Source organism: Astyanax mexicanus, chromosome 16, assembly GCF_023375975.1.
Source record: "Astyanax mexicanus isolate ESR-SI-001 chromosome 16, AstMex3_surface, whole genome shotgun sequence".
NCBI classification, from domain to species: domain Eukaryota; kingdom Metazoa; phylum Chordata; class Actinopteri; order Characiformes; family Acestrorhamphidae; genus Astyanax; species Astyanax mexicanus.
Genome location: NC_064423.1, coordinates 28,654,800 through 28,674,284, shown reverse-complemented (window position 1 = coordinate 28,674,284; position 19,485 = coordinate 28,654,800). Strand labels below are relative to the sequence as shown.

General features: G+C 38.2%; 1 protein-coding gene across 1 annotated transcript; it reads left to right on the top strand.

Annotated features, from left to right (window-relative positions):
* The first annotated feature begins 336 nt into the window (after nt 1-336).
* Nucleotides 337-18,387, top strand: ftsj3 (FtsJ RNA 2'-O-methyltransferase 3). The gene is made up of 21 exons (XM_007246171.4): nt 337-508; nt 1,205-1,310; nt 1,425-1,471; nt 1,567-1,646; nt 2,296-2,395; nt 2,510-2,704; nt 2,785-2,900; nt 3,010-3,114; nt 3,698-3,798; nt 3,910-3,996; nt 4,088-4,252; nt 10,420-10,555; nt 11,139-11,332; nt 11,907-12,021; nt 13,137-13,227; nt 13,328-13,475; nt 13,661-13,749; nt 14,320-14,422; nt 14,744-14,927; nt 15,393-15,487; nt 16,992-18,387. The coding sequence occupies exons 1-21, from the start codon at nt 442-444 to the stop codon at nt 17,305-17,307; spliced, it is 2,640 nt and encodes an 879-aa protein (XP_007246233.3). The 5' UTR covers nt 337-441; the 3' UTR covers nt 17,308-18,387.
* Nucleotides 18,388-19,485: the final 1,098 nt, after the last annotated feature.

The following is a 19,485-nucleotide window of genomic DNA, read 5'->3' as shown; positions in this document are numbered from 1 at the left end:
AACACCTATTACATATCAGAACTGCAACCATTCAAAGACTTTCAACCAACGCCTATTAGATAATGATAAATAAAGGTTGTTTTTCCATCATCAACATTAAAAGGCTTAATGCAACAACAAAAAAACGTTTATTGTCTTGAAAGTCTTGAAAGCACAGCAGCACAATATGGTCTCAGTACTATACTTTCAGTAGCTGCAAGACAAAGGTCGTGAACGTAATAGTGGGTTTACGCAACTACCCCTTGTTCTTACCTCAGTGCACTTAGAGGTGCACAAGTGTACAGAAGGAAATCTCACCAATTGGGACAGTCCCCCACTCGCAGATGTGACGCCACCACCACGCGCCTCTAACCCCCACGTGTGGAGTCTGACTGAGGAGCTCGACGTGTTTAAAGCTTCAGACTCTCACCGGCTGCCTGTATTTATCTTTAAAAAGCGAATATGGGTAAAAAACTGAAGGTCGGAAAGACCCGAAAGGATAAGTTTTATCACCTGGCCAAAGAAACCGGTGAGTCCAATGAAACAGGAGCTCCGTTTCGGTGTTTGTTGGGGTATTAAAGCTAAACTAGCTGGCTAACATTAGCTTAGCTCTGTGAGCAGCAGTTTAACCACACAGAGAGCAGAATAGCTAAATTAGCTAACTTAAGTTACTCAATTTCTCTCACTGATTAAGGGCTTTCAGATGTTTTTATATTTTGGCTTCTGCTTGTCATTTAGTGTATGTATCGTTTTATTAATTAAGTAGTTACTGATTTTAGATTAATTCTTGTTTTGGTTCAGCTCCTGTTCTGCTTTACTGTTGCATGCGTTTCTGTGTCACTTTGGAAATGTATTATTTTAGTTTGAGCAAAATATCCCACAAAGGAAAAAACAGCAGAACAGGCCTCTGTTTTCTTGGAATGTCTTTATAAGCTTTTTCATTTATGAACAAATATTAGTATCCAAGTATTGTGTGTGTGTGGCATCCATGTATATAGTGTGAAGGTTTATTATGTGGTTATTATCGTAAAATTGGCCTGTTTTTTTTAAATGCAATAAAACCCAAAATACTGTTATTGTGACAGGCCTACTAATATAATTTTAAGCTGTAAAATATACAGATGTACACATTTACAGTTAGGTGCAGAAACATAGTGAGTCTGCAATAAAATAAAATAAAAATATTTAATTTAGAAGATTTAATGCTGTGCTTTTTGTTTTTCAGGTTACAGATCCCGTTCATCTTTTAAGCTCATTCAGCTAAACCGTAAATTCAACTTTCTCCAGAAAGCCAGAGCTCTTGTGGATCTTTGTGCTGCTCCTGGAGGATGGTAAGATGTCCGATCTGTAAAATGTCATGGCTGAATTATGTTTTAGTTGTATTGCTGCAGGTCCACATGGGGTGATATCTGTGTGATTGTTTAATTGGTTTAATCTGCTTACAGGCTGCAGGTGGCGTCCAAGTTTATGCCAGTGTCCAGTCTTATTATTGGTGAGTTTAGACTTCAGTTAAAAAGTGAGCTTTAATTCAGTCAGTAGTGGGGTTAGACAGCCCTGTCTTACTGTTCTTTCTTTTCTCGTGGTCAGGAGTGGATCTGGTCCCTATCAAACCCATCCCTGGAGTTGTTGCCCTGCAGGAGGACATCACAACTGAAAAGTGCAGACAGGTAGGACTGGTATCTATGGTAGCCTGCAAAAATGATCAGATTAGTGTTATTTTGCTGGAGTTCATTGCAGATTTGCCATTACAATTCGTAAGTACATAATGCTCCTTAAATGTTTGGTCCTACTTTTCAAACTCAATATGCAGTCTTGCGTTAATCACCATGGTACTCAGGGGGCAATATAGGACATATCCTAGCTTCTGTAAACAGTACAGGGTTACCACTGGGACTGTGAATGGCAAAAAGCATGGTAGCAGTACAAGACAACTTGGCTGTCACTGTATCGCCTTTTGAAGCAGCACATAGAATGCAAATAGCATTATCAATGCACCATGAAATACATTGACACATTTTTTTTAATTCAGTTACACACAAACCCCTGTCTGTGTAGCTTAAAGCGCCCATTTTTTTCATGCTTGTGTGAAGTGTGTTTCGAGCTTTAGGGTATAATAAAAGCTAACATGAAATTTGTAGATTTTTATATACTACACAATTTAGGTAATGTTGTTTAGCATTTTAAGGTGTGATAGAAGGTGTGATGCATTTTTAAATAAAATTATTGCATTTTACTATACTGTAATGATCAATTAATCACTGTAATGATTCCATATTGTCATTCTCCACCTGGAACTGATGCATCTTTGTCCAACAGGCTCTCAGAAAAGAGCTGCAGACATGGAAAGTTGATGTGGTACTTAATGATGGAGCACCCAACGTAGGAGCCAACTGGCAGCATGATGCCTTCTCTCAAGGTATTTTTTGTATAGTCAAAAATTAAGGAATGTATTAAAGATGGCCATATTCTAATGAACTTCGTCTAAGATTCAATCTGCTTGTTGACTTACTGTTTTAACTCTTTTCCCCAGCTCATCTCACTCTCATGGCACTGAAGCTGGCCTGTGAGTTTCTTGCTAAAGGAGGGTCTTTTGTCACTAAAGTCTTTCGCTCCAAAGACTACCAACCCCTGATGTGGATCTTTCAGCAGTTCTTTAAAAAGGTGCAGGCCACCAAACCCCAGGCCTCTCGTAATGAGTCAGCCGAGATCTTTGTCGTCTGCCAAGGTAGCATTCCTCTACTCTACTGTTGTTTTTTTTATGTCTTAAATAGCACTCGTAAAAACACCTTTCTTCTGCTCTGTTAGGGTTTCTGTCTCCAGACAAAATTGATAACAAATTCTTCGACCCCAAGCACGCCTTTAAAGAGGTGGAGGTGCAGGTGAAGACTGTGAAGGAGTTGGCCACGGACAAGAAACCTAAAGTAAGTGTGCTCACAGCGAGAAAACTTGCATTAACAATGCATTATATAATGTTTACCATAATCCTTGTTTTATCGTTTATTTTTATTTCTTTCTTTCTTTCTATAATAGGCAGAAGGCTATAATGAGGGTGACATGATCTTGTTTCACACTTTCTCAGTCACTGAGTTCTTGAAGGCTGAGAACCCGGTGGACTTCTTAAGCAAAGCCAGTGAAGTAAGTGCTACTATTAAGGAGCTTAATAAGTAGTTAATAACATTAGTTATTAAATTGTAATAGAAATCAGTCATCCATAACTGCACAAGCCTTGTTTATTACATTATCTGGTTATAGTAATAATTTATTAAAGGGACACATTATGAATAACTCACTTTTTGTGTGTTTTTGTATTTCCACTTGGGTCTCGACTGCCCCAAACATACACCCCAAGTTTGAAAGCAATCCATCCATCCGTTTTATGTGAATATTTTTTCACAATATCCGTTTGAAGGGATCATATGCTTCTGTTTGCTGCGTTAATAGCTTCTGTGCATTAAAGTGACAAAGCCCTTAAACAGCATATTCTGAAAGGGACTGAAACTGGTAATTATAGAGTTGATGTGTTTTTTTTTTATGTGAGAGTGATTTTATGCAAAGAAGTTTATGAACATGTTTTGTATAGCCAAAAGATATACGCTAACTTGTGAATATTGTGAATAAGCAATATCGCTTATGTATGAAGTATTTTCAGGTATTAATTTATCTTGATCTCTATATATGGGTCTCTACTGACTAAACAATTCCTTTCTACTTTCTTCAGATCACCTTCGACAATCCAGAGCTGGAATCTCACACAGCCACCTCTGCTGAAATTTTAGAGTGCTGCAAAGATATCAAGATTCTTGGACGGAAGGAGCTGCGGTGAGTTCTTCTCAGTAGTTTAGAAGTTCTGTTTTCTTCTCTTCTCTTCTCTTCTCTTCTCTTCTATATATTACGCTGTCTAATCCCTTTCTTTCTGGGCATTATCTTCAGTCTCTTGCTGTCGTGGAGAGCAAAACTAAGGAGGCATTTGGCCAAAAAGCTAAAAGAGGAGGCCAAGCAACTGGACCAAGAAATCAGGTAATTATGTAATGAGTTTGTTTTTACAGACCTCATTATTCTGACATGCAATCATTAGCTTCTGGAATTAACCTAATGGTTTCTGGTTCAGCCTCAGCTCAAGTGAAGATGAAAGTGATACAGAAAAGGACAAGAAGAAGAAGAAGAAAGTGGAAAAGAAAGAAGAGAAAGAGGCAGAAGAGGCGGACAATGATGAAGAGGAGATGGACATGAAGCTGGCTAAGCTAAAAGCAGAGGAGATTGCAGACCTGAAACGGTAGATGTTCTGAGCTATAACTGAAGGTTCTTTGAAAGGTGCCATATAAAAAACATTTATTCTGTTCTTTTATTATTATTATTATATTATTTTTATTAATTTTGATTTCTTGAAAATACAAACACATACACACAGACAAGTGGACAAACATTCTTAATCCCCTTTTCCCATTGACCAAAGCAGAGAAGAGAGAGAAAAAAAAAAAAAATAATAATAATAATCATAAAAAATATACAAAAACACAATAATAATAATAATAATAGTATAAAACAGTATTAGAAGAAAAAAAAAAGGGTTAATAGATAAATGTGATAAAGGATGTTAAGGGATGGCTGCGGATTCTAGGAGGATTCGAAATACATCATAAATGGATGCCAGCATTTGTAGAACCTCCTAACTGATCCCCTGGTAGTATGCTTCATATGCTCTAATTTAAGATTTGCCATGACCTCTTTAACCCAATTTTTATGGGATGGTGGTTCAGCCCTCTTCCACTTACGAAGAATCATTCGTCTAGCTAGTAGTGTGGAGAATGCTACCACTTCTGATTGTGCTGAGGTTACCAGTATATCTTCAGGGACCACACCAAATAGAGCTGTAAGGGAGTTAGGTTTGAAATCCGTATTCCAGATATGTGAGAAGGTATTAAAAATACCCCCCCAAAAATCTAGTAGTTTTGGGCATGACCAAAACATGTGACCAAGGGTGCCTAGGTCTCGTTTACATCTAAGGCAAATTGGATCCATGTCAGGGAATAATTTTGCCAGTTTACTTCTGGAAAAATGAAGCCTATGGAGAACTTTGAACTGTAGTAAACCATGTCTTATACATATGGATGATGAGTGCACCCACTGTACAGCCCATTGCCAAACTTCCTGTGAAATTTCTTCCCCCAGTTCCTCTTCCCACTGTGCCTTTATACGATTCAGGGTAGGTGAGGCAAATCTTTGAATGTTGTTGTACAGAATGGACACCACTCCCCTGTCTAAAGGGTTAATATTTAAACAGTCATCAATCCAATTTGCTTCAGGTGGATTTAAAGATGGTGAAAAATATTTTTTTATAAAACTGCGTACTTGAAGGTATCTGTAAAAATTTGATTTTGGGATATCAAAATCTGATTGCAACTGATCAAATGAGACCAAACTATTACCTTTGAACAAGTCTTTGACTCGGCCGATACCCCTCCTCGCCCAGATTTGGAATGTGGAGTCAATTAGTGATGGAGGAAAGAGGGCATTTGCTGGAATCGGAGCAGAGGGGAGAGCCTGTCTCATGTTAAAATGAATCCTAAACTGAGTCCAGATCTTCAGTGAACCACTCACAACTGGGTTTCTGGTATAGAAGCGTTTGCTAAGTGGTAATGGGGCACAAATAAGGGAGAGCAGCGAAACCGGACTACAAGATTGTCGTTCCATCACTGCCCATGCTGGCAATTCTTCATCCACTGAATCTAGGGCCCAAAACCCTAATTTGTGAATATTAGCTGCCCAGTAATAGTACATGTAATTCGGTAAGGCTAATCCCCCCTCCTCCTTCTGCCTTTCTAAGAATTCCTTCCTAATCCGGGGAAGAGTCTTGTTCCAAATAAAAGAGGAGGTAATTTTGTTTAACTCTTTAAAGAAAGACTTAGGGATAAAAATTGGAATAGTTTGGAATAAAAATAGAATTCTTGGCATCACCATCATTTTAACGGAATTGATCCTCCCAGCAAGAGACAGGGGGAGGGAAGACCATCGCTCAAAGTCCTGCCTAGCCTTATCCAGTGCAGGTTTTAAATTATTGTCAAACAAATTTTTATACGTAGATGTCACTGTTATTCCTAAATATATAAACTTATCCTTAGTTACTGAGAATGGGAAATGTTGGAACGACATCTGACGTGCCTTCTCATTAATGGGAAATAAGAGGCTTTTAGTTAAGTTTATTTTATATCCGGATACACGACCAAAATCAGAGATAATGCTCAAAGCTATTGGTAAAGATGTATTTGAATCTGATAGAAACAGGAGGAGATCATCCGCATATAAAGATATTTTATGGAGTTGCCCCTCTCTGGTAATGCCAGACAAGCTGATATTATTTCTCAGTGCTATTGCAAGAAGCTCAATCGCCACATCAAAAAGTAATGGGGACAAAGAACAACCTTGTCTCGTACCTCTATATATACGAAAAGATTTGGATAGAATCTGGTTTGTTCTGACCATTGCTTTGGGTGACGCATATAAAATCTTAATCCAGGAGGTAAAAGTTGGCCCAAAGCCAAATGACCTCAGTGCTGCAAATAGATAATTATATTCTATCCTGTCAAATGCTTTATGAGCATCTAATGAAAGAATAACTTCAGGACTATTTTCATTACTAGGTAGATATATTACATTGAATAATCGACGCAAATTATTAGATAACTGTCTACCAGCAATGAAGCCAGTCTGATCTGGATGAATTATATTAGGCATAATTGTTTCCAGCCTGGATGCCAGCACCTTACTCAAGATTTTATAATCACAGCAGAGGAGACTGACTGGGCGATACGATTCACATTTAAGTGGGTCTTTGTTCTTTTTAAGAAGAACTGATATTACCGCTTCTGTCATTGTTGGGGGTAGGGATTCTTTTTCTAATATCTCCTCAAAGACACGACAAAGTAGGGGTATCAACCTCGCCGAAAATGTTCGGTAAAACTCGATAGGGAACCCATCCGGGCCCGGCGCCTTTCCCAACTTCATTTTTTTAACTGCACTCTCTATCTCTTCCACCGTTATAGAGCTTTCTAAACTGGCTTTCTCGGATTCGCCAAGAGGGGGGACCCAAAGGTTCTTAAGAAAACCTTCTATAAGTTCCTCGTTATCTACCTCTGATGTGTATAAATCTTCATAAAAATTCCTAAATTGGTCATTAATGTCCTTTTGATCAATAACTTTCTCGCCCTCCGGATTTTGGATAGCTGATATAAAACCCAGCGAAGCTGATTGTTTCAACTGGTGGCTCAAAAGCTTGCTCGCTCGTTCGCCAGATTCATAGTAGGTCTGCCGAGATTTCAAGTATAGATCTGTCGCCCTCTCATTAGTTAATAAATCAAATTCTGTCTGCAGTGAAAGTCTCTCCTTATATAAATCTTCATTCGGTGATACTGAATATACTTCATCAATTATTTTAATCCTGTCTGAAATATCTGTAGTGCGCTTTGTTTTCCTTTTTTTTTCACCGACCACGTATGAAATAATTTGCCCTCTTATATATGCTTTTAGGGTTTCCCATAGTGTCATATAGCTAATATCAGGCGATTCATTCGTTTCAAGGAAAAAATCTATTTGTGATTTTATAAATTTAACAAAATTATCGTCAGCTAAATTAATTGGATTTAGGCGCCAAGCTTGTACCGGAGGTCTGTTTCCTGGAAAGCTGAGCTCAAGTATCACTGGGCAATGATCTGATATAATTATACTATCGTATTCTATTGATCTCAGCAAAGAAAGCAATTTCCTGTCTATCAGAAAATAGTCAATTCTGGAATATGTATGATGAACCGAAGAGAAAAAGGAAAACTGCTTCTGAGTTGGATATTTAAATCTCCAAGGATCAATCATACCATATTCCAAAAGAAAAGAATTAATGCACTGAGCTGATTTACTGCTTGTGTTAGGCCGAGGATTTGAGCGGTCAAGTGATTGGTGTAACACGCAGTTAAAATCACCTCCTAGAATCAAACTGTATGTGTCTAATTGTGGGAGAAGAGAAAAAACATCCGTATAGAACTGAACATTGTCCCAGTTATGGGCGTATATGTTGACTAAAGTTACTGGCATATTAAACAACTTTCCTTGAATAATCAAGTATCTTCCATTTTTGTCAATAATAACTTTTTCCTCCAAAAATTGAATTTTCCTATGTAAGAGGATGGCCACCCCTCTATACTTACCCCCACAGCCTGAATGATACACCTGAGTGAATCCTCCCCTTCTGAGCTTGACAAGCTCTTTATTTAACATGTGGGTTTCTTGAAGAAACACAATTTCACTTTTCAGCTTCTCTAAATGTGTAAAAATTTTGTTCCGTTTTATCGGATTGTTTAGCCCCCGCACATTCCAGGATACCACTCTCGTAATTGCCTTTCGTGACTGGCTGTTACTCATATTCCCAGAATAAAACAAGTGTTAGGCTTCGCTGCTGAAGGCTACCAAGACTCAATAGCATCCCAATAACCCCGAGATCCTTCCATGAAGCAGGTATTGTAACAAAAAAAAAAAAAAAAAAAAAAAAGGGGGGGGGGGGGGGGTGTGTGGGGGGGGAGAAAATAACAACACAAATAACAACCATCACCCACAACCCATATCTGAGTGAACTTCTCAGATACCAAACACACACCAAATCTTCCAGCAAATATTCCTATACTAAAGGCTTACCACATAGGCCCGCCTCCTCAAGAACTGCAATAAGTATTTTAAATCAATTATTCTCAGTAAAGCTCAACTAGTTAAGCAACGAATGCAAGATTGGATCTAACTCACTAGGGTTGGTTTAAATCCCTTCTCTCTGATCTGGCAACATGGGCCATCTCCATCAAGAATACAAATTATGACCATCAGTTCTGGACTGAGTTAGCAAATCAAAAAGTCAATGCGCTGAGTGGACATCCCTGGAAATACCTGGCCCCTCCACTGACGGTGATTGGGTCGGGATGGTCATGTTGCTCCGGAGGAACACCCTCGCTTTTTCTGGATCATCAAAGCGGATCTCTTTACCCTCGGATGTGGTGATTCTCAGCGTCGCTGGGTACATCAGACCGTACCGGACACCTTCACAGCTCCGGAGCATACTCCTGATCTCGTTGAAAGCCGCGCGCCGCCTGCTCACGGTAAGGGTAAAGTCCGGGAGTACTCGGATTTTGTCACCGTCAGCTGTCGTCAGGAGCCTCTTTTCAACCGCCTTCCGCAGAATCGCCTCTTTTTCGGAGAAATAGTGACATTTCACTACTAGTGCTCTGGGTGGCTGGTTGTCCTCCGTCGGTTTGCTTCGGAGAGAGCGGTGTGCTCGGTCCAGGAGTGGGGGCGTCTCGAGGTTCAGAGCATCTTTTAGTAGATTCGCTACGAACTGAGTTAGCTTTTTACTCCCTTCTCTGCCTTCTTTCACTCCCATAATTCTCAGATTGGACCGATGCGATCTTGCCTCTAGGTCCTCACACCGGTCTTTTAGTGTAGCCAGCTCTTTTTTTAGGGTTTGCATGTCTCTTTCCATACTGACAACGGAATCGGAGTGACCACTCACCGCGGATTCCAGCTCCACCATGCGGTTTTCGGTAGCCTCCACCCTGGTTTTGACTTGCTCCAGCGCGTTGCCTAGCTCAGCTTGCAACTTCCCAATCTGGTCTCGAAGCTCTGCGGTTTGTGCTGAAGCCTTCTCGTCCATCTTGGCCAGCAAGTCGACCTTAAGCGTGTTAATCGCTTGTAGCACCGTCTGCTGCTCACCAGCGTCCGCCATGGCCTTCTTCGCCGTTGCATGCGGGACTGCGTTAGCCTCCGTTTCTGGGTCTTTTTTTCCACGTACCTGAGGCATCTTTATATCCACCAGAGACCAACTGTCTACGCACAACAGCCCTTTTAATGTATTTTACTAACTTTTGAGCTGTTACTGAATCTATAGGTACGAAATATGCAGTTCTCGAGAGGAGCTCGCCTCCGACACGTCTTTACATGGCGCCGCTCAAACCGGAAGTCCCTTATTCTGTTCTTTTAAAGAACAGTTTCTGTTAAAGAGATTAACTCTGTAAATGTAAAGAACATTTACGTCTAAAGTTTCCTAAAAACATTTAAAACTGGTTTCTAGCTTGTTTTCAACCATTTGCAACACTTTACCTTGCACACAAAGTTCTGCAGTCCAACATTTAAAGTACAGAACTTTTGAAACCTTTAAATTTAAAGTACAGAACAAAAATCAAATAAGCCTTTTAAAAATTTGGATATGCTTGACTCACCTCAGGATCAATTGTTGTAATAGATTATACTTGTAAACATTGATCCATGATGAGTAAAACTCAATACAATAGAAATGTATTACTCAGATTTTCAAAAACTAAAATGATTTTGTATATTATTTAATAAGTGTAATGGTTTTGTCACCCCTGTTTCAAGTAGGATAACTATTGACTTTCTCACTTGTCTTTGTAGTAAAAAGAAGAAGCTCCTAAAGGAGCGGCGTAAGCAGAGAGAGCGAGTGGAGCTCAAGATGGACCTGCCTGGAGTTTCCATTGCAGATGGGGGAGACTCCAGCATATTCTCCCTCAGCACCATCAAAAAAGCCAAGGTACTGCAGGACACACACACATAAATCAGGGTTCATACGGTAATGAAAAACCTGGAAAAGTAATGGAATTTAAACATTTCCAGGCCTGGATAAGTTTTGGAAAAATAAAAAAATACCCAAAAAGGTTAGGAAAAGTCATGAAAATTTGCTCTACAAATCTTTGTGTTTCAATTTTTCGATCTAGACAATCTATTTTGAGCTAACAAAAATACATCAGCACAGAGTTAATTCAGTAATTTAGCCCTACACAATGGAGCTCTCAGCATCTGACACACATTTTATTATAAAAAATTGAAAATTGATTTGTTTTATACCTACTATAATCAGTTTTATAGTTTTAGTTGATTTTTTGGTTTTATTGTCCATGTCTGCACTGATGTTTTACGAATCGTATGGTCATGAAAATTTGGAATGGAAAAGTCATGAGAAAGTCATGGAAATGTATTGCATAAAACGTGTATGAACCGTCACACGTGCACACGTGTGCACATGCTCAAACATACAACAGGTTCTGTTTAAACGCTTTGAGTAGAGTGTTCAGGTAATGTATATAATCATTTTTAACCCAACACTTCTCCTGCAGGGTTTGAGTGAGCTCACTCTAGGGGACATGAAGGGAGCGGATGCTCTGGTGGATGAGGGGGACGGGGAGGACGATGTTCACATCTCAGACTCTGAGAGTGACGGCATTTCTCTGGCTTCAGACCTGGATGATGAGGACCTGGAGGAGATTGAGAACAATGAGAAACGGCTGCAGAAGAAGCTTCCCAAGAAAAAGTGTGTAAAACCTTTTAACGCAGGGCTGAATGTTGGTAGCTAAGTGTTGTTGGCTCATGACTTCAGGATAATTTTATGTTATTAAAGTTTTTTAAATAGATGTATTAATGTAAGTGTAAATACTTGTCCCCTAATAAGAATACAGAGCTGCAATATTTAATGGTCATCTGGGCCTTAAGCTGAACATTAATTTGTAGGGTAGGGGGGGTGGTGTTGCTGTTGTTGTTGTTGTTGTTGTTGTCCAAAATTTGTTGGTACAGATCTGATAAGTTTTTCCTAGAATCATTTTTAGGGATGTTCTATACTAGAGATTACCTTTTAGTCTTAATGTTTTTGACATTTTGTTTTCATCTGTATATCTTGCTACATTTTTAAGGGTTTTCCCTAGTTATCAACCTTCAGATTGCTTGATAAGTTGATGCATCATTGTGAAATACAGTCATATATTCAACAGTTAATTGCATTTAACTATTTTGTTAAAACTGAACACACACTGTCACTTTTTGCTATGTTTATCCAGTTTTTATTACTTTTAGTTTGACTGAATCTGTTCATTTTTTTTTCCTTTTTCCAGAGTTTCCTTCAATATGGAGGAGGAAGAGGATGAAGGTGAGGACAATGAACTCTTGGTTGAGTTGGAGGGTAAAGATGAGAAAACAGAGCGAGAGACCAGCATGTGGTTTAGTAAGGTAGGTGGAACTGTCCATCATTCAAAACTCATTTGTATTTGCAGTCATATCAAATCCATGTTTTTTGCATTTGTGTCAGATTTTTATTTTCTCCATAGTTTGAGTATTGCCCCTGCTGTTTAGCCATATATTAGAAACATTTCTAGATGAGTGGGTTAATAAAAAATAGCTTAACATAAATTGGAAATAAATGTTTATATTCTCATGCATTTAAATTTTATGATGAAAACAACAATGTAAAATTATTTTAACGTGTGTTCATGATAAGGAAATACTTTTTCCTAAAGGTGTAGTTATAATCGGGCCTGTGTGTAATAATGTTATAACTACATAATATAATGTTTAATGTGATGCTACAATTCATTTTGAACGTTACTCTTTTAAAAATAAGCTGTATACTTTGAATACACCCTTATTTTTCGAATTCAGAATAAAAGGTTATGCGGACAGGCTTACATGTAAAGCAATAAAACAAAGAGAAAAATAATTGGAATAATAAAATATGAACACAATGAAAGAAATAGAGCACGAAAATAATACCTAATTCATAAAACAGGTAAATGATGGAATTAAAATAAATAATATTCAATTAAAAAAGTATAGAAAAAAAGGACCAAATAAATGAAATAAAAAGGTAAAAGGCCAAAAGTAAAACAAGTTATAAAACAGAAGAATGAAATTAATTAAATAAATAAAAAGGCTAAAAGGTAAAACATTAAATTAGATAAATAAAAGGCCAAAATAAATGATTAAAAAAGTTAACAAATATCTGATTGCGGTTGAAGACTTAAAACCTAAATGTTCTAAAATGTTTTAGTGACACCGGCGAGCTGAGTTTTAGAGTTTCCTGTAGTGAATTCTAGCTCGCTGGTGCACTGCAGGTGCAAACAGTTTTTTTTTTCCAGTTCAGTAAAAGATTTTAGGAACCTAACGGGTGATCTAGTCACTAGAGCGGGTCTGATAAGTATTGGTATTTATATAGTCATGAATGAGATATAAGATGGCAAGATATAATATATGCAATTACAGATATAAGATGGCATTTATATACAGTATCTGTATATCTGCACAGCGTTCTTGTTCTGTGGTAATAATCTGTAACACTGTTGTCTCAGGGAATCTTCGCTGAGCTGGATCTGGATGCAGATGGAGATGCGATGAAGGAAATTCAACAGGCCCAGTTTCTCCAAAGCAAGCAGGCTGCAGGTAAATGTTTGCCTGTGGTATTTGAGTGTGTGTTCAGTGTGTGGTCAGTACTGGGGGATTGTAGTTTACTCTCTGTTCTGTTTTTTTTTTTTTTTTTAAGGTAAGGGTAAAAAGAGGAAGGCTGAAGAGGAGGCCGAGGCTGCTGAGGAACATGAGGAGGCCACAACTTCACAGGCAGCAGAAGGGAAAGCTGGCGAGGACGAGGATAGCGATGATGACTCTGATGATGACAGCAGTGATGATGAACAGTAATAACACTCAGAAGGCTATTTTTAGCTATAATAATGACTTATATATTTAATCTAATATTAAATTTAATATCTTATCAAAATAACTAATTAAATGCTGATTTAATCTGATTTTTATTATTATTTTTTTTATTAGCTATTAGTTTTTGCACTAAAATGAGATTAATTACTGTTTGTTTTAACAGAGAGATTGCAAAAATGAAGAAAGCCTCTGGATCTGGTGAATTCGCTGGTGATGATGATGACTTTCAAGTAGTTCCAGTGGAGAGCACAAGTATGTATGGGTGCAGACAGGGGGACTGGAGGGACATTTCTGTTTGGTGTCAGATAATCCTTAGTTTAGTTTAGTTTAGTTTATTGGAGGAATAGGACAGTATAGCTAATATTTCAGTACAGTTTCCAACTGTAGCCAAGAACAGAAATACTAAAACACTCGTAAAAATACAATAAAAGTATGTGTAAAATTATGTAAAATTGTGTGCTGCTGGTGCTGAAAAACCTGTATAGAGGGCAGATGTTTTCTTTCTTATTTTTTTTCTGTGTTTAAAGCCCCACATAGGCTAGTTCAGGGTTCTTTATTATAGAGGGCTCCATAATAGGGACCAAATAAGTACTAATTGGTGAACGTATTCTGCAATAAAGCAGAAGGTAAATGGACCATAAAGGATTATAATAGGGTCAGCATTTTAGTTATATTCATGACTTCACAAATTATTACTTTTGCTGTACTTCATTGTATTAAGCATAGTAATAATAAACACTAGTATTCCTGAGGTTGGAGATCTACATTCAAGTATGTTGTGTTGGAGATTCAGTTGGTGTTTCTGCGTTTGTGTTTATTAAGGTAAAAAAGCCCGAATTCTGGACGCCGAAGGTCTGGCTCTTGGTGCTCAGATTGCCACGTCCAAAAAGAGACGCAGGGACCTGATAGATGACTCCTTCCACAGGTGAGTCACATTTCAAATTTTAAAAATAATTTTTATTTTTATTTATTTATTTCTTTTACTTATTGTTTATTTATTTTACGTAGTGCAATATAGTTCAAAACAAATAAAAAATCCACTCCTGAGTGATTCATAGTGATTCACAAACACACTGAGCATTTAAAAAGAAATGTACAAATAAGAAAAGAACTATAAAGGATATCAATAAGTACCGGTAAAACACATAGTAAAAGTCCTTACTATATAATTAGATGCACAGCAGGGCCCATCATTAATATTTTGATTGTCATTAGTCATGTTCACTTCTGTGTGATCTTCTTTTAGGTTTGCCAACTCTGAGGACATGAGCGAGGTGCCGTCCTGGTTCGTGGATGATGAGAAAAAGCACAGGAAGAAGCCCGTCCCCGTTACCAGAGAAATGGTGGAGGAATACAAAGAGAAGTGGAGGGAGATCAACGCCCGTCCCATCAAGAAACTGGCAGAAGCCAAAGCCCGCAAGAAGAAGAGGGTGAGAGAACATGAATGAAAAGAGACAGAGAGAGATAAAAAGTGAAAGGAGTAGGACTGTCAGTACTGTTTTGTTTAATTTGGGCAACACATTGTCCTAAAATTAATATACTTAATGACATTTAAGTATATTAGCTTTTCACTGAGATACTTCTGTAGCGCAATAATGCGTTTATATTTTCTTTTAGGAGCAATAAATTTTTGTTTCAATGTTAAAAATAAAGATTTTTAGGCAGTGGAAACTTCATAAGTAAAATTTAGTCATAAATACCGCCTCATTTACATTAAAGGGCTCTTCTCCCTATAGAAACACAACGAGTGATATTGAGGCCAGCAAAATGTTTTGAGGTTATGTTCATATACTGTATGATATAAATATTTAATTATTAAGACTGGCCTAAAGACGAGGGATGAGAATGTGATCATCATTTAGGTAGAATGATATTATTTCTGTGTCGTCTTCCAGATGCTGAAGAAGATGGAGCAGGCCAAGAAGAAGGCTGAGGCAGTGGTGAACACCGTGGACATCTCTGAAAGGGAAAAGATGGCTCAGCTCAAAAGGTCAGACTTTACGTCAGCTTTCACCCTCTCCCCTAAACCACATTGCCTGCCGTCTATTACTCATTCACACACTGATACTCTCACAGGGTTGGGGTCATAAAAATGCTTTGTTTGAATAATTTGTGTCTTTATTCATTTATTACTTCAAATCCATACAAATTCTTCGTTTGTTATGTTACAGACGTTCATTTTTTCTAAGAAATTCTACACAATACCCCATAATGACAAAGTGGGGGAAAAAAAAGTTGTTTAATAAAGAAATGTTTGCAAATTAAAAAAAGCACCTTTACACCTTGCTGTCAGTATAAGGTTTTGATCCAACACTGGCTAAACAAAAATAAATATACATCTCTAGGAATAAAATAAAAATTAGGAATTTCTTTGATTTTGCCAAATTAAAAACCTCTGGAATATAATCAAGAGAAGATGATTACAAGCCATCAAACCAAGCTGAACTGCTTGCATTTTTCCTTTTTTTTGGGTGTGTGTCTGTGTGTGTGTGTCTGTCTGTCTGTGTGTGTCTGTCTGTGTGTGTCTGTCTGTGTGTGTCTGTCTGTCTGTGTGTGTCTGTCTGTCTGTGTGTGTCTGTCTGTGTGTGTCTGTCTGTCTGTGTGTGTCTGTCTGTGTGTGTCTGTCTGTGTCTGTCTGTGTGTGTGTCTGTGTGTGTCTGTGTGTGTGTGTCTGTCTGTGTGTGTGTGTGTGTCTGTCTGTGTGTGTCTGTCTGTCTGTGTGTCTGTGTGTGTGTGTGTGTGTGTGTCTGTCTGTCTGTGTGTGTGTGTCTGTCTGTGTGTCTGTCTGTCTGTCTGTGTGTGTGTGTCTGTCTGTGTGTGTGTGTGTCTGTGTGTGTGTCTGTCTGTGTCTGTGTGTGTGTCTGTCTGTCTGTGTCTGTCTGTGTGTGTGTGTCTGTGTGTGTCTGTGATCCAATAGCAGTGTGTAAGACTGGTGGAGGAGAACATGCCAAGATTCATTAAAACTGTGATTTAGAAACCAGGGTTATACCACCAAATATTGATTTTTGAACTCTTCAACCCTTATAAATATGAACTTGTTTTCTTGTTTGTTATTTAAGCAATTTCTCATTTTCTACAAATAGATGGTCTAAATGATTATTGTTATTTGGGAGAAATGTTGTTTGTAGTTTATAGAATAAAACAACAATATTCATTTTACTCAAACACATAGTAAAATCAGAGAAAATGATTCAGAAACTGAAGTTATATCAATTTTTTTAAGAGCTGTATTAGGATATGATTCATTTTCATGATTACCGGTATATAGTAACACAAACCCACAACTTTCTTGCATCAGCTATTTATCATTTACAGCTTAGGTTAAAATATAAAATATTTTTCTATTATTAGCCATTATCCTTATACTAAAGATTGCATTGTCCGTATGAGACAAATAATTACTTCATAGGCATTTTGAAGAGTCAACAATGTGCCATATTTATCATATATACTCTAATCTCTCTTAATCGCTATAATCTCTCTTTTCTCTTTAGCATCTACAAGAAGGCCGGGGTGGGTAAGGAGAAGAGGGAGGTGACGTACGTTGTGGCCAAGAAAGGTGCAGGCCGTAAAATCCGCCGCCCTCCAGGACTCAAGGGCGTTTTCCGAGTGGTGGACGGACGAATGAAGAAGGACTTACGAGGCAAGCAGAGGAAGGACCAGCAGAGCCAGGGCAAAGGGGGCAGAAAAGGTGGAAAGGGTGGGAAGGGTGGCAAAGGTGGCATGGGTGGAAAGGGAGCGAACGCAGGCAGGGGGCCAAAGGCAGGCAAGGGAGCGAAAATGGGCAAAGGGCGTCCAAACAGAAAGTAAAAACCAACTTTTGCCCATTTTTTTAAGCCGTTACACTCAGCCTGGACTGCTGTAATTAAGCTGAGTTGTACTGAAGCTCTAAAGACTGTGAGGACACTTGCGCTGCCTTATGAGAGCCGCTTCTCCACCCTGCGGCTCGCTTTTGCGCTCTTTCACTGCTGGAGTGGACTTTAGCGTGGACTACAAATTATGATCAAATTCATGATTATGGTGGGCGCTGCTCTTTAATGCTGATCTGTGATCAGTATTGAACTCTCTCCTGTAATTGTAAAGAGGTGTCCTCTTAACAGGTTGTTCTAGTTCTGATGTATTGTGGTGCATTTTCAGCTTTCATCTCTACAGATTTAAAGAAGCATCCAACTTATTAGCTAATTATTAAAGGGGAAATCGACCAGTTGATCAGAATATATGATTAACTAGTTACGATGTTTATTTACAAGGAATAAGGTGCCTTATTACATATATAAGGTGCACAAAAAAAGAAAAAATATCTGGTGTGAGACACTCCATCAAGAAACTCCCCAAAGCAAAAATGTATAGAGTGGTGATGAATAGAATCATCTGAAGAATATTCCGCTTTATAGAACATTTATTATATACAATTATAAATACACTGTCTAATAGCACAGATGATGTTTGAACATAGATTTGAGAATCTATCTTTATGATTTTGTGATTTATTAGTAGCTGGGAGTAACACGGGTAAAGTGCAACAAAATAGTCCCTAAAAATTAGGAACTATATTTGTTCATTCCGCTCTTTTCAACAAATCTGAGTTGGTCATTTTTGTCAGTTGGTCAATTAACTGTTTCACGTCCACCCACTCAACTCAAAAACAAAATGTTTTCTAAGTATGTTAAATACACTTGTATTTATACAGGAGTGAAAGGATATGACCTGTATAGTCTTGTGTCTTTTACCATAAATGAGTGAAATTCAAGCTTTCTCTCATTCTCCTCCCTAAAGCCTGGGTTAGGTTTTTGTGTCCAAAATGTGTTTTGGATTATTGAGATTCTTTAACTGTGTATTTTCACAGTTTAATGTTAACCTTGTCAGTTTTAATAAAAAGTGACATGTTTATGACTATGGCTGCTGTTTGACTCAACAACTAAGTGCTGCTGAATGCATTAACTGTGTTTACACTCACCGGATGTATTTGGGTGTTTGTTCCGCTCTGTGTCTAATAGTGACACTGTTGAGCTTTATATACAATTATGGCTGCCTTTCTGTATATTTTATCAGCTCCACTGACCACCGTGTTCTTAGATGCTCAGGACCCTGCAGGACCACCACAGAGCACCTATTATTTGGGTGGTAAGTCATTCTCAACACTGCAGTGAAACGGACATGATAATCTATTGTTCTGGTACGAGTGGATCAGACACAGCGTTGCTAATGGAGTTTTTATTTAAAGGTTTCATTGCCTTGTTTTTTTCATTCATTTTAAAATGTCTAATTGTGATCTCTAGTACAAATGAATGTCCTGTGAGTTGTTGTTTTGTTAAAAACAGTTCTCCCTTGATCTGGTATAACGCTGCTTTAGTTCAGTGGAGGAGTAGGCGGGAAAAAAGATAAATAAGATTTCTGCTCTTGCTCATGAATATTCATAAATGCAATCATATCGCCTCTGATTGGCTAACAGCACTGCAACACCAGTGAGACGGACAACAGTTAGAAACGTTTTAAAATAAAGAAATATTTTACATTAATAACAGTCTATGTCAGGGGTCACTAATGGGCCCAAACGTTGTCCAATGCGGACCCAAACCTACTGAGAAGGATTTAATTGTATACGTGATTTGCGGTGCAGTAAACTCACAGACCAATCAAGTGTGGGGTAAGATCACCAAACGCTCTCTTCAGTCAATCAGATCTGTGCAGACGTGGTAAGCAAAAAATAAATAAATAAACACACCGTTCCTCACGCGGGATCGAACCCGTGTTGTCAGGGTCGCGGTCCCGCTGCTCCGGCCGTTGAATGGGACATGGCCGTGAAAAAACGCCTTTATAAGGAGATAAGGAACCCAAGAAAGGGCAGAAAAACGAGAACGAGTCACGCCGAGCGTGACAGAGAGACAGGCGAGGAATGTATACAAAATCTGTCCAGAGAGGCATTTATTATTATTATTATTATTATTATTATTATTATTATTATTAATATTAGTAGTATTATCCTTA